This window comes from Pipra filicauda, unplaced genomic scaffold (genome assembly GCF_003945595.2).
Source record: "Pipra filicauda isolate LSUMZ 115617 unplaced genomic scaffold, ASM394559v2 scaffold84_size4826128_pilon, whole genome shotgun sequence".
NCBI lineage: Eukaryota > Metazoa > Chordata > Aves > Passeriformes > Pipridae > Pipra > Pipra filicauda.
The window spans coordinates 2710717-2725363 of record NW_024105031.1 but is presented as its reverse complement, the minus strand read 5'-3'; the positions used below and the strand labels follow the sequence as shown (position 1 = coordinate 2725363).

The 14647-nt window shown below is 35.7% G+C and overlaps 1 protein-coding gene across 3 annotated transcripts in view; it reads left to right on the top strand.

Annotated features, from left to right (window-relative positions):
- The window catches only part of PLCL2 (phospholipase C like 2), a 102922-nt gene that overhangs the window by 64451 nt on the left and 23824 nt on the right, over positions 1–14647 (top strand). For all 3 annotated transcript variants that reach the window (XM_039390612.1, XM_027723810.2, XM_039390613.1), the window contains exon 5: positions 10961–11036. In XM_039390612.1, coding sequence (XP_039246546.1) covers positions 10961–11036 — 76 coding nt within the window. The remainder of the gene's footprint in view (positions 1–10960; positions 11037–14647) is intronic.

Genomic DNA, 14647 nt, shown 5'->3' with positions numbered 1-14647 from the left:
TTACAGTTGTTGTGCTGTGGTTACAGATTTGTATCTGGAGAAAACAAGTAGCTCAAGACTTTTCTACTTCATCTTAGCCTACTAATGTGCCAGAGTTACTTGGTTGAGAAGCCTTTATTCCACAAACTGCCCTTTAAGTTTGCAAACTTCTGGGGTAACCAAAAAAATACTGGATCTAGTGCTGGTAATTATCAGTTTATCTCCTAAATCTGAGTGAGTGAATAGGTTACTTCAACTCTATTTGATCTAAATACTTTAACTTTCTTTTGATCTAAATAGTCAGTTTCTGACTCAATCAGAGGAGGCTGAGTTCAATGTGGTCACCAATCTCTTGTATTAGAACTCAATCTTTGGATCTCATTTGATTTTAAAGTACATTATAGCATCTGACCACTGTCTGCTTTGTGCACTTGAAGAAAATCCAGATTTTTTCCATCTAGTACTTTTTCTGAGGAATACTTGACTGGCATAGGCCACAATAGCTGTGTTCTGTTTTCCAGTTGGTTCAGAATGTTCTTCTTGAACCCGTGTCTTCTGCAGTCAAGCTCCATGGGTATTCCCTGTTACAGTTTAACTCTTAGCATTATCTGGCTTATAAAGAAAATAATGTAGGCTTTGCATAGAAGATTGAAAAACTATTATTCCTTGCTTTTACACTTAAGAGCATAACTGCTCTTAGAAACAGTCTTTAAAAAATCTGCATAAAAATAAATACCCTTGTTAGATAAGAGAAGTAGTCAAAAGAACAGACATCAGACACTCTAAAGATACCACACGGGGAGCTTGAAATAAATATGTACCACTTATCAAAAAAGACTTGAGGAGGACAAAAAGGAGGAGGTTCTCGTGAAAAAAAAAAAAGGCATCTTCCGAAAAGCTGAAGTCATGTGCAAATAGGGAAGACAAGATAGATATTTAACCCTGCCATGTTAAATAAGAAGTATAAGAAAGCTGACAGTGAAGAATTTCAAGAATAACCTGCACAGACTTAGAAATAACATAACTTCTTTTCTGAATATACCAGAAACAAGAAGCCTGTCAAAGAGTAAGATCACTAGTTCATCAACATATAAAAGAAAGCCCCAGATAGAGAGATAAAGCCACAACACTAAATTAGTTTTTGCATTTACCTGTGGAGATTAAATTTTCATATGAAATGCTTCTTTGTGAGGGACTCATTGGAGAATTCGTCTTTAACTGAAATTCTGGTAGAAGATATTACACAGGAAAGGCAAAATGACTGAGAAAATAATATACCAGAAAGAGGTGATATTCAGTCAAGAGGTCTGAAAGATCTCAAGAGTTATGTATCAAAAGTGCTAATCGTGTGTATCCTCTCACTTGCAACTGACTATCAAAATTGTTAGTGTGGTGCCAGTGTTTTAAGAGATTTCCAGGGAAGATGACAAAATTACAGATCAGACAGGCTGACATCTGTACTGTGAAAATGGGTAGAAACTGTTTTGAAGAAGAAAATTAGAGGAAACATGGAGAAACGTGTCGTGTTGGGGAAGAGTCAATACAGCTTTTATAAAAAGGCTCATTAATCCCTTGGAGTTCTTTGAAGTCAAGAAGCATGTAGACCCAGATCAGTCTGGTTGGATTTTCCAAAACATTTGACAAAGTCCCTTTTCAAACGATCATATTGAAATGAAGATACCGTTAAATTTTTAGCCTTTTAAAATTCTTAGATCTTCTCTGATAGCTGAAGTGAATGTTGAACTTAACCTGATGTTCCAGCAGGAAAAGAACTGTTAAAGACAGTTGCTTGTGTTAATTTTTGCATGCGGGTACGTTTTTCCAGTAAGCAAATTAGAGATAGTAGGTATAGCTCCAACAACTTTGATCTAGCTAAAGTAACTAAGTACTCTTGAAGATGTATGAATTAATGATGCCTCCAGATTTGCAAAGATCATCAAGATGTGAGATGTGGCTGCTTAGACCTTCAACAACTTTCTCAGTCTTAGTGGTAGATTGTTATAATGTGTGTTAAAACAGTAAGTTTCAGAGTTGACAATATAAATGCAGCATTTCAGTTGCGATTACACACACTGTCTCACTATTTCCATTACTGCCTCTGGCTTTCTACAGTATTCTTGCTTTCATTATCAAGTCTCTGCAGAGTAGAACTGTCTTTATTTAGGTAATAAATGGATACAGTTCAGTGGTGAAGAGATCTAAGGGAAAACATACATCATTCATTACAATTTAATATTGCAAATAACCCAGGTAATGGTTTTTGCATGTTTAATAAATTATAATAATTGTAGATCCTGTTTTTTGAGATGAATTGAAACATTTACTGATTGTGTAGTTGTTTGTCTGTCACAAAAACTGATGGAAAAATAAGTATTGATGGAAAATATAGTGAATAGCTTGGGCAGTTTCTTCAGAAAGAATTATGCTGCTTATTATCAGTTTTTATTTTCCTGTTTTATAACAGAACAGTCGTGAATGTTGTAATTATGCTTCCAAAAACAGAACTGCAGATGATAACTTCAGCTTATGCTGGGCTTTTCAGTCCACAAGGGCAGAAGCAAACGTCTAATTTTGGATTCTCAGACTCCAGTGCCAAATGTTGTAAAGTATGAGCTGTTTTGCATTGATTAAAAAGCTCTGATAATGACAACTTGATGCTTCTGTGAAGTCAAGATTTCTGCATTTTTTGTTCAGAGCATGAACAGGGAAGCTTTTTGTATCCTCTCGCTAATCCCATTATGTCTAATGGCTGACTCACAGTATTCATAAGAGCATAAAATAATACGGCTACTTAGGAAGAGGAGTTCATGTAGCTTACTGTCCTGTTTCTAATGTAGTCCAATGGAATGTTTATGGAAGAGCTTAAAAATAGGTCAGATGCATAGCAACTTCTCTTAAATGTATTCCATATTTCCAATAGTGGTTCTCTTTTTCTTTCTCAATAAATTCCAGATCTTCTGTTTGTCTTTCTGACTCACATCTCTGTGAAAACATTTGTGCTACTGACAGTTTTAGTTTCAGACATAGCATTACTTACTAATTTTTTCACACAGATGATAGATTTTTCTTCTTATACAGATACAAGATATTTTTCTTTCATATATATGTGCTTCTTTATTGTCCACTTTTTGTATAGTTTTTCATTCTGTCAGCTTTAGCTTAAAAAATTACAAAAATAATTTTGATACAACAACCAGGGTATCAGGAAAGCGAAGAGAAATTACTATTGGATTTAAGAGTTTATTGTCATTGGGTACATAGTTTAGAAGAGAACTGCTGATTATTATATTTACTCTGTCTTCAACCTAGTCTTTCTCATATACTTTACTGAAGAGGAATTAAGAAAGAATAGAAGATTTTTTAATGGATAACTTGTGGACTGTTTTTTCCTTTGAAAAGTTTTCTTGAACTGTGGGAAATCTAATTCATTTTGGGATACTGCAGAGTTAAGAACAGATTATGTCATATTTTTTCTTGGACCTACAAGAATTAGTTTTGGTAAGGGAATTTCATCCCTTATGCTCCTGTACTGTATTATGGCATAATCTCAGCGTGCTTCTTTCTGAAGACAAAAAACCCTTTTCCATGTATGTGTTTCCTGGAATGTAAAACATTTCAAAAAGAGGTGAGAGGGAAAAGGAAGGGTGAGAAAGTTAAGCCATGAGTCTATTCCTGTGTTTTTCCTACTTATGGAGATATACTGCCACTGTCAGTTGGGTACAACATTACATTTATATCGTAATATGCCAGTGAGTTCAGGAAGCATAATGGAAATTTCATCTGCATTTTTCTTGTAAGAGGACAGTGGTTTAAAGTCTAATTATATCATAATATATGATATATATATTATCTATATATCTATATTATCTATATTATATATCACTGCTGTGTCCAGTGCCGAGTTCCCCAGTACAGTGGAAACATGGACATGCACAGAAGAGTCAAACAAAGGGTCACTAAGGTAATGGAGCATCTTCTAGGCTGGAAGAGCTGGGACTCTTCAATCTGGAGAAGAGAAGGCTGAGGTGGATCTCATCAGTGTGTACAAATGCCTGAAGAGGGGTTGCTGAGAGGGCGCAGAGACAGGCTATTTTCAGTGGTGCCCAGTGACAGGAGAAGAGGCATGAAGTTAAAAACAACACGCTCTGTGAGAAAATCAGGAAACACTTTTTGACTGTAAGAGTGACTGAGCATGGGAACAAGTTGCCCAGAGAGGTTGTAGAGATACTCAAGAGCCTTTTGGACATGGTCCTGAGCAGCCAGCCATGCTAGGTTGCCCTGTATGAGATGAAGGGTTTGGACCAGATGACCTCTTGAGATCCCTTCTAACCTCAATGACTCTGTTTCTTTGCTAAATTTATTTCCTTGCTTAGTTGAAGAAATAATTTCTGATTTAGACAATATATTTGCTAAAAGCCTTACTGCTTTGAAGGAAATTTAGTTTGATGTGAAGAGTGCTCAGTGTGTACAGAAGAAGCAGTCATTTCTTACCTTGGTGCTTTGGACTGTACTTGGATAGTAGAAGGATCAGTTGTTTATAGAGCAGCTTTTAACTTTTTGTGCAAATCTACGGCTCTATATTTTATCTATAATGAAGTTATTATTGATTGTTTTCTTGAGCCAGAAATCTCAGTTCTTTTGACTGGTGATGTCAACTTAACTATTGTCAACTAAATCCTTATTTGGATTATATGTCAACTAAAATCCTTATTTATGTCAACTTATTATATGTCAACTAAAATCCTTATTTACACAGAATCATTGAGGTTGGAAGGCACCTCTGGAGATCATCTAATTCAACCCCCTTGCTCAAAGAAGGATCTGATAGACCAGGTTGCCCAAGACCATGTTGAGTTGGCTGTTGAATATCACTGAGGATGGAGACTCCACAATCTCTGGGAAGATTCTTCCAGTGTTTGACCACCCAGAATTCCTCCCGAGCCTTCTCTGCTCCAGGCTGAACAGTCCCAGCCCTCTCAACTTCTCCTCATATAAATGCTCCAGTTCTTTAACTCTTTTTGTGGCATTGTGCTGGACAGTAAGTCCATATCTTTATTGTACTGGAAAGCCACAGATTGGAATGAATGGTTCCAGATGTGGCCTCACAAGAGGGAGACTGGGAGAAGTCAGCATGGGTTTACAAAGGGGAATTCAGGCTTAGCTAACCGCTAACATTCTTCAATGAGGTGGCTGCTTTGGCGGAGGAGAGGAAAGCAGTGAATGTTTTTTACACTTCTCTTGTTTATGGTGGTCCTGGTTAAAAGTTGGATGTTTCAGAATGCTTTGTGTGCTGTCCACACTGTTGGAACAATTGGAGTTATGAGGTTTAATATGAGTTTACAATCTGATTTTACAGTAATTTCTTATTTGCTATAACACCATTCTTCTCCAGCGGAAAATAAAAGGCAGCACATGTAGTTTAAAACAACTCTTTATGCAGCTGCAGAGCAAGCTGACCACGGCAGTTGTCACTGAAAGGACTAAGAATAGTTCTTTGGCTTGTTCCAGTGCCACAACAAAGATGCCTTCTGGTGCATTGACATTGAATACTGGACTGCTTGGATACAGTTTATACATATATTCAGTTGTATGTTGGATTGAACTGACCATATTTTGTTTGAGTTCCCAGTACTTATAATGGTTTTTCAGGTCCAAGTGTTTATATGCCGTCGCCACCAGAATTCCTTTCCTTGCTGTTATTACTTGGGGCAATAGTAGACAACTCTGTGCCACACATACTTTTGAAGTGGTGCAGATACTATTAGCAGCTTATGTATTAGCAGTTTGGGATGCCCTATGTTTGATTTCCTTTTTTTGAGAAGTGCTATTTGCTGTTGGCACCGTTTGTATTATCCTGGACTTAATGAAATGTCTGGACAATGCAAATTACATTTTTCTTACTACTTTTAAGAGCTCCATTTTGGCCTCTGAATATTAAACTGTTTTCAGAAATGTTGTAGTTTGTGGTTTCAGAAATTTAATATGCTGAGATTTGGGTGAAAGTAGAACGTGACTGCCATTTTAATGAAGATTTGGTTTATACCTACTGTAAGTATAGTTTCAGTTTTGCTCTTGGAATGTGGGCCTAACAGTATTGGCAACACATATTCACAGATTTCCAGATGTAAATGTGTGGTGTGCTTTACTTGCTAAAAATAACATTCATCCTGGATGTTGCAATTCTGTCAGTTGAAGGTATTTTCTCTCTCTGAGTTTCATCAGCCAGACACGGTTTATCATTGGCTGGTTTTTCCATTTTAAAATGCAGCTGATGTCTCTGTTGGTGTGCTATCAACTAGTTCCACATGTAGAAGAATGAATAAATCCTGGGAGGTTTGGAAGATTTCTTTCTCAAACTCTGTAGTCTTTGTTAAATATAGTATTCAAAATATTTAGTGTTAAGTTCAGTCTACATATTTTCCCGGAGTTGAAGGCATAAACAGGATGGTTTATATTCTACCAGAAGACTTGTCTTTGTAAGCCTAGTAGAAATTGATCTTCATTGTTCAAATTTAGCTCAAATTGAATGAATGGTCTCAAATATATGCATGTATACATATGTGTGAGCACTTACATACATGCATAGTCAGCATGGGTTTACAAAGTGTTAGTTCATAGCATTTATCTCTTTTGTAAAACAGTAAAACAGACTTAAACTTTGAAACATAAAAAAATTATTCCAAGGGTAGTCTAGACATGTATCTATTTTTAATTTTCTGTAACTGTCTTAATGACAGAGTTCTGTTTTGCTGAGAAGGGGGATATATTTTTTTCAGTATATGACTTTTTAATTTGGTTTTTGAAGACAGTGTCATGTAAGTGGTGAATGGTACTGGTAACAGTACAGTTACATCAGTCTGAAGCAAAAATTGTGATTTCTAACCATCATCTTTTTAAGACAGGAACAATATATACTAATACAGATCTCCAGTCCTCACTGAGAGCTCTGGACTAATCATTTAGTGTTTATTTCTAAAACCTCTTAATAATAATTTATTTGTTTTTTTACATCTCTCTTGACGTTTGTCTTTTTGTTAGAACTTATGGCAGTTTTTCTGATAACTAGGTAAAATGCTTGCATGATTTAACAAATAGAGTTTGAAGAATAGATCAAACTGTCAGCCTGGACTCTGAAAAAATGTGATGACTTCAAGTCTCATAAAACAGACCATTCTGCATTTCCCATTTTCCATTGACCAAAAAAAAAAAAAATGATGTAGTCTGGTACGTAATGGGTACCAGGCAAGTTCTGTGATCATACCAAGATTGGGGTGTGGTGGTGGGGTGGGAATTGGAGGGAGAATTGAAGCAATTCCAGAAAGTGTTACAAATTCTGTATTTCAAATATATTTTTGGATATTTTGAATCTTTACTTCCAGAAAAAAAGCAATGTAGGTTAGAAATGGGAATTAGTATTACGAAAGACTTGCTAGAAAGTATAGCTTACTGAACTTCATGTAATATCTGTTCTTTTCTTAGAACAGGCATGGGTAATTTGCAATACATTTTTAATGGTCAGTTGGTAACTGCTTGTTCCCTATTACATTTGTTTGCATTTCTCTTTCTGGTTTTGTCACTGATAATATTCTTAAAGTTGGCTGTGTTTAGCAAATACCTGGTTATTGACTGGCTTGTTCAATATAGACTAGTGTAGTATATAGCAGGTTCTACCTTGTCTTTCCCCTCAATTTCCACAACTCATTTGCCTTGAGAATTCCATGTCTTAGTCTGCTGCAGACGTACTGTTTTGCACACTGAAGCTGCTGCTTACTCATCATTTTCTATTTCGCTTTTATATCAAGCATACACATACCTACCAGTATCATTTGGATTAGGCTAATTTTCTGTTTAAATATAGCCATTTATACTCAGTTGTTCCATATGCTGTGTCTTCCGAAAGTCTTTCAGTCTCTGTTAATATCTACAAGAGTGTTTTCGTGATGTCATAATTTTGGCCTGAACACCAGAAAGGATTCGTATGTTCAAACACTCCATAAGAATAATTTAACAAATAGCTGAATACATACCAAAAGGTGACTGCCTGGTGAAGAGCAATGTAAGAATAAAATTATAATGAACTAATACTATTACTTTATTAATCAAGCACGACTAGAAGGTGCATCTATTCATGCACACAGCATACTGTTCCATTATTTTCTTAGTGAAGGACATAAGAAAATTGGGGTGTTCCATAATATTGATCAAATGGTAATGGCAGGCAGCCCCTGAATTGACTGCTAGCTCAATCAATTTTGCTCTGCAGTGCTGCTAATCTTAAATACAGCTTTGTATGTATTTTAGAGACCTGAGATAAAGAAAGTAACTGTTACTGATCCTGGTAATATAAAAATGGATATTAGAATAATTTGTCGCATAAATGCAGTGACATTTTTCTTCCAAAGTTGAAAAGCGGGCATTGCTTTTGATCTGAGAGTATTTAGCAGCTTTCCGTACAGAAACTGTGAAATATGAAATGGGCATGTTACTATAAATCATTCTTCAATGTTAGCCTTGCTGTGATGAAAGAGCACTAATACAGCGATTAGTTTCATTTCCTTTCATCTGCAGAACTAGTGCAACTTTCTTGCTTTGTCAATACAGAAAGTAAACAAAAAGCCGTAATGTAAGCATTTTTATTCGTTTTAGAATTCTCTTATTTCTGAAAATCAGGGCAGTGTCTCAGAGTAAGTTTTCTAATCAGCTGAAACTTGTTCTCCACTGCTTCTGAATTATCTGATGTACATGTAGAGTGTATTGTATGAAGGAAGCAGAGCAGATAGATGTGTTCTGTGTCTGGAATAGGACCTAACTGAGATGACTTAGAAATTACATTATTATACATATGGGGTCAGGAAAAAACAGGAATGTTGCAATATTTCTTACAGTTCCTACAGAACAAATACTTGAACAGGCAGCACTATTGGTCTCTCTTTTTTATGAGCTCCAGTCAAAAGGGTGCTCGGGTTAAAGAACTCTAGTCCTTATTATTGTCTGAGAAAACCAAGAGCCATATATGCTCTGCATTTCATTTTTCAAGGGGATTTTCAATGCAGCAAAAAATTGCTTTACAGCTTCCTTTCAGCTAGTTAGCAAGATAATGTCAGTTACTGGAAGTATATTTGTGGTTGACATCAGCTGTGTTTTAGTTCTCTTGATTTAAGTTCATTGCAGAAGCAGATGTGCTACATGGCATACACATTGAAACAGGTAAAATCCTTGCCTTTCAAGCAAATTTATAGTGACCTTATTTCAATTTCTGAATACTATTTTAAAGACTGAATGGTAATGAAACACAGTGAAATAGGGCTTTCTCCTTGACCAATCAGAAATAGTCAGTTGCAGCGCTCCCTATGTGGGTGAAATATAGTATTCTCTTATTTAAGTTGTCTTCAATTTGTTACACTTAAATAGTAATCAGCATAATTCTATTTATAGGTAGTTTTTACTTGACTGAACATTGATATTTATATTAAAAGAACAATCCAGTTAAAAATGGGTAAGATAAAGTTTTTCACTTGCAGCTTAGCAACCTGATCAAATTATTCTTACTTCATTTATTATAATTTACATTTATTTAAGAAAAAAACCAAACTCCATCAACTGACAAACTATAAATCAGACTAAATAGATACTTTGAATTTAAATGCAGATTAAGCAGGATGTGCAGATGAAATTAAATTATCCAATATGATGACCTCCACATACTCCAAAGTTGCTTATTTACATGCTTTTTATATTTAGAATAAACCAAAAATTTCAGGGTTTGCATCATTTTCTTTATTGGTTTAAACTGAAATAATAGAAACAGAACTAGAATTATTTTTAAATGCTTTGTCATTTGTTAAAACCAGATTTTTGTATAGCCGACAATTATAGAAGTCTGTAGAGTAGTTCGTCTGTGCAGGTGTTTTTCCTCCTCACTTACTTGCACACTTAACATGATCAAAAATCTGAGGCTTACTTGCCTGCTTCTCAAAATTGATTTATGCCTCGCTTAGAGGAGTGTTCAGACAAACAGCCTCAATGGCATTCAGCTGGAGGAGGGTCCTTCTAATACGTGTGAGGAAGGACTGCCATAATAGTCACGCCCCTTACAGCAATTTTTCTCTGAGGAAGAGTGTTAGAGAACTTTGGTTTTCTTTTTTTCCCTATAACATGGAATGTTCCTGCTCATAACAGCAAATTGTGGTCTCCTAAGAAAAGTAAGTTCCACATGAACACCCACATAAGTAACATGTCAAATTTTAGTCGTTGTTTTAGTGGTGAGAAAATTGTCTGCTTGAGTAGATACCAGGGGTGTCAGTGGGTAAGGTGCAGCAAAGTTGTTACTTTTCAATATATACCCTAGGGCTGAAAAGTCTGCACAGTTCCATCCTAATTACTGTGCCTTCAGCTGAGCTTCCCTGATAGGATTTTTGTTTAGAAAGGTCAAGTAAAGGAATAATTTATTTTTCTTATCCTCCAGTACCAGCCTCAGATGATTTGTTTTCCTCCATAGAGTGTTGTCTCATACATATGTACAGGTCAAGCCACAAAAAGGGAAAATGTGGAAAATCTGGAAAAGCAGTGGAATGATCCCTAGGAAAAAGCAAGCAGTGGGTGGTGAGTGGTCATCATCCTGAATGTTGGAGTGAAGAAGAGGAAACTTGCATCCGAGTTATCTCACCCAAGCCACCAAAAGTGAATTACCTGGTTGTATCATTTCCACTTGCTTTGATAGACAATGAATTATGGGGTAAATGTTTTACTTCAGTGTTCACAGATCCCAGCCCCAAATCATCATATGTTTTATGTCTTCATGCTACATTTAGGACGCTTCTCTACCTTGTCATGACCACGAAAATGAGTGTATTCATTATGTTAATGGTAAATATATTATTGATTTGAGTTTAATTTTAAGCATCTTTTACAGATTAAAAATTTTCAGTAAAAATTTAATTTTACTTATATTCCTGTATATTTTAATTTATTTTCTCTGCAGATGATTCACACCATCAGAACTCTAGTTGAAAATACAGATAGCTTATATGAGAGGATAGTACAGTGTCAGAAAGCGGGTAAGTACAAGCTGCTTTTTAAAAATATTCGGAACTTACTGCATTTTTCTTTATTTCCCAAAACTTTTGAGTTTTTTTATTCAGCTGTAGCAAAAAAAACCCCAAACCCACCAAAACTCAACAATCAAACAACAAAAAAACACACAAAAAAAGAGATTGTTGTAATTTAGGCATATACAGTAAGAGTGAAAAGGACATTTCAAACCATAGAAATCAAGGATCCATAGAATTACAGCTTGACTTTGGAAATCACGAGCATTTCATATATGAACAGTAGCTTGTCAATATAGTCATTTCCACAAATGCAAATGTAGGATTACAGGAAAGAGAGCGATCTATCTAATGGGAGTTATTTATCTAAAATACTGTGGTGGTTTTGGCTGAGATAGAGTTAATTTTGTACCTAGTACCTGGTATGGGGCTTAGTTTTGGATTTGTACTTAAAACAGGGCTGATAATATTGAGATGTTTTTGTTATTGCTGAGCAGTGCTTACAAAGAATGAATTCCTTGTTTTGCTTTGCTTGCGTGTGTAGCTTTTGCTTTACCAGTTAAACTGTCTTTATCTCAAGTCATGAGTTTTCTCACTTTGACTCTTCCAATTCTCTCCCCCATCCTACCCAGTGGGAGTAAGCAAGTGTGTGGCACTTAGTTGCTGCCTGAGGTTAAACTGCAACACTACCAAACACAAAATATGTGATGCTGTCGTAAAACTGTTGTCTGGTAGACTTGTGTGCTTCTTAAATCATCTCCCATTTATGTGGTGATGGTGTGCCATATTTTTTTAGCGTCACCAGTATCTCAAGCAGTTTAGATCCTTGGTTAGAGGTAAGGCAAAAGGTAATTGCCCGTTTTTCGTATTTTAGAATTGCTGCTCTTCAGAAAAGATTGCTTTCTCCTAGCTTGTATGGATTCCAGTAAACTTCCATATATCTGATTTGCTTGCGTCTTACCACGTTATTTTACATGAAGGACAGCTGGGTCCAAGAATCCTTTGTTTATGAATGCTAAAGACGTAAAGCCCATGCTAAATAGTGGAGATTCTGATCTCATTTAAATGAGAACCCTCTAGCATGGTACATAAGCCTAAGTATGGATTATGTAATAGATCCTGCTATTTAGGGCAGCTTTAGCCCTGCAGGGTCAAGGCATTTTTTAAGATGAATGAACTGAACTGGATTACCTTTTAATATCAACGGTTTTTGAAGATTGTCTTATGACTGTTTGATCTCATGATTTCAGTAGATGCTGCTCTATTTAATTACAAATAAAAGATTATACATTTTCCTGTGTAGTTTCTTGATAAGGAAAAAGCAAAATCATGCCCTTGTTTGGGCTTTTTCGGTCTATGGCTCAAAGAGTCAAAAAGTTGCTAAAGTAAGAAGAAATACACAAGCTGCCAATAAGCAGTAAATTTTTGTTGTCATGGATAGGCTTATATGAGAGTTTGTTGAATAGGTAAAGTAGACTCACTCTCTTAAACTGTTTTCTGTCATTAAGTTTAATAATAAGACTTTTGGCCTTATAAAATTCAGAACTAATTTTAAAATGATTGCACTATTATTTTTTAGTTAGGTTGATGGCCTGTTGAATGAGCAAAAATACAGTTATTGAGATGGTTATTTTCAGAATTAATTCAGAATTAATGTTCTCTTAAGAGCATTAACTGTAAATATTTCTCCTTATTTTGATTCTTTAAACCATATAAAAAAATTACCTATTTTCTTCATATCAGCAGATTAATTTCAGCTCAGCACATTAAGTTCTTAATTAGTTATTGAAAGCATTTTAGATACATAAATAATGAAAAAATAAACAAATAATAGCATAATAGTGGTTTGGTTCCCACTGTTCTTTTCTTCTTCACAGAACTAAGAAAAAAATTCACATAACTTCAAGATGACTGCAGTGCCATTTATTTTGTTGCTATTAAGCTAGTTAAAGATCCTGTAAGAAAATATAACCTAGGTGCTAAAGGGAGTTGGAAGATAATCCAGTTCATTCCCTTAATCTCTTAAAAACAGAAAATGCTCCTATATCTTTGCTAGAGTAAAGAATTTGAATGTCTAGGTCACCTTACCCCATTCATAGCCTCCTTTGTACCCAACTCACATCAATCTTCAACTCCTCTTTTGAATCTTCCATTGCAGTCGTTTACTTTGTAATTCAAATACTGCCTGTGCTCATCACTACTTAAAAGAGAACCACAGCTTAGGAATCAATTTTCATGTTTAGCAGTGGAAGCTCGAAAGGACATGTGATATTCCAAGTACTCATTAAATGATGGGAGGCAAATAATGAGCAAACACAGTTTGCTGGTGGCAATTATTGAATGTAATCAAATGTAGATATGACTGTGAAACAGTACAGGACGATCTTTGAGCAACCTGGTCTACTGAAAGGTGTTCCTGCCCATGGCAGAGGGTTTGGATCTAGATGATCCTTCCAACCCCAAACCATTCTATGATTCTATAATCTTGTGAAATATAACATCGGTAAGGGTAAATTAATGAGTTAGGGGAAAAGGTTGCCTTGACAATACTTGCAGGGTTTTCTTTCTTGAGTTTTCTGTTTTAATTCAGAAAATGAAGTTATTGTATCCAGTTCTAGCAATGTCAATTTATGGCTAAAGTGATACATAAATATGCATTTCAGCATATGTGGGCTGGTAATTCAGATTCATTAAAAACATACATATTTTTTTCCATGTGGTTTTAGAGGCATAACCATCCCTAGTCATCTGTGCTGCCAGAACTCTTGTTCAGATTCTTATTTTCTGGGATCTTGGCTACACTATCCTTTTTCTACATTTGACCATTACAGTTTTGCTTTATGCATGTCATTTTCCTGGCTGTTGTTTTGATGATGTCTGTCCCTAGATGAATTTTGATATTTTTTTCTCATTGTGCGTCAAGACTGAGCTGCTTTTGCTTCTCTTGTGTTTGCTCATTTGGTAGCAAGAGTTTCCACTGCCTGATAGATTGTCAGCCATCGTCATGCTTTCTATCATGTTGTCCCACGGGCTCACTGTAAACATCCACCAGGCTACTTCCTTTGAATTTGTTTTTAAAATTATCCCATAAATATAGCTAGATTGACACATGTCCTCCTACCACCTTAACCAAAATAGTTTTCATTGCTGCCGTGTACTCCCTACTCTTTCTTTATCCATCTGTTCCCTTTCTTCCTCATACTTTGATTCTGAGTTGTTGGAGCAGGGACTGTGTTATTTATCCCATCTGTACAGTGACTGACTTTAATGATGCAAGTAGTGAAAGACCTAAAATGAGTACATTTTCTAATATGCACTCAAAGCAGTCCTTCAGCGGTGTCAGAAACAGGATACAGTTTCAAGAAGGGAAATATTTAGCCATTCTGGATGCTGTTGAAGATAAACACAGTACACATTATTTGTTGGGAAAAGTTGCATCTGGGCTGCATGCAGAAAAATATTAGGATGATGGCCATACCAAAATACTGCAAATACTTCTGGTAGTTGAAAATTAAAGGAATAAAATCAATTTTGTTCAAGTAGCTGTAACTCTTATTTCCCCACCATTACTGCTTAAGCTTTGCAGCAAAATGACACTTATGGAGCGCTTGAGCTGTTTC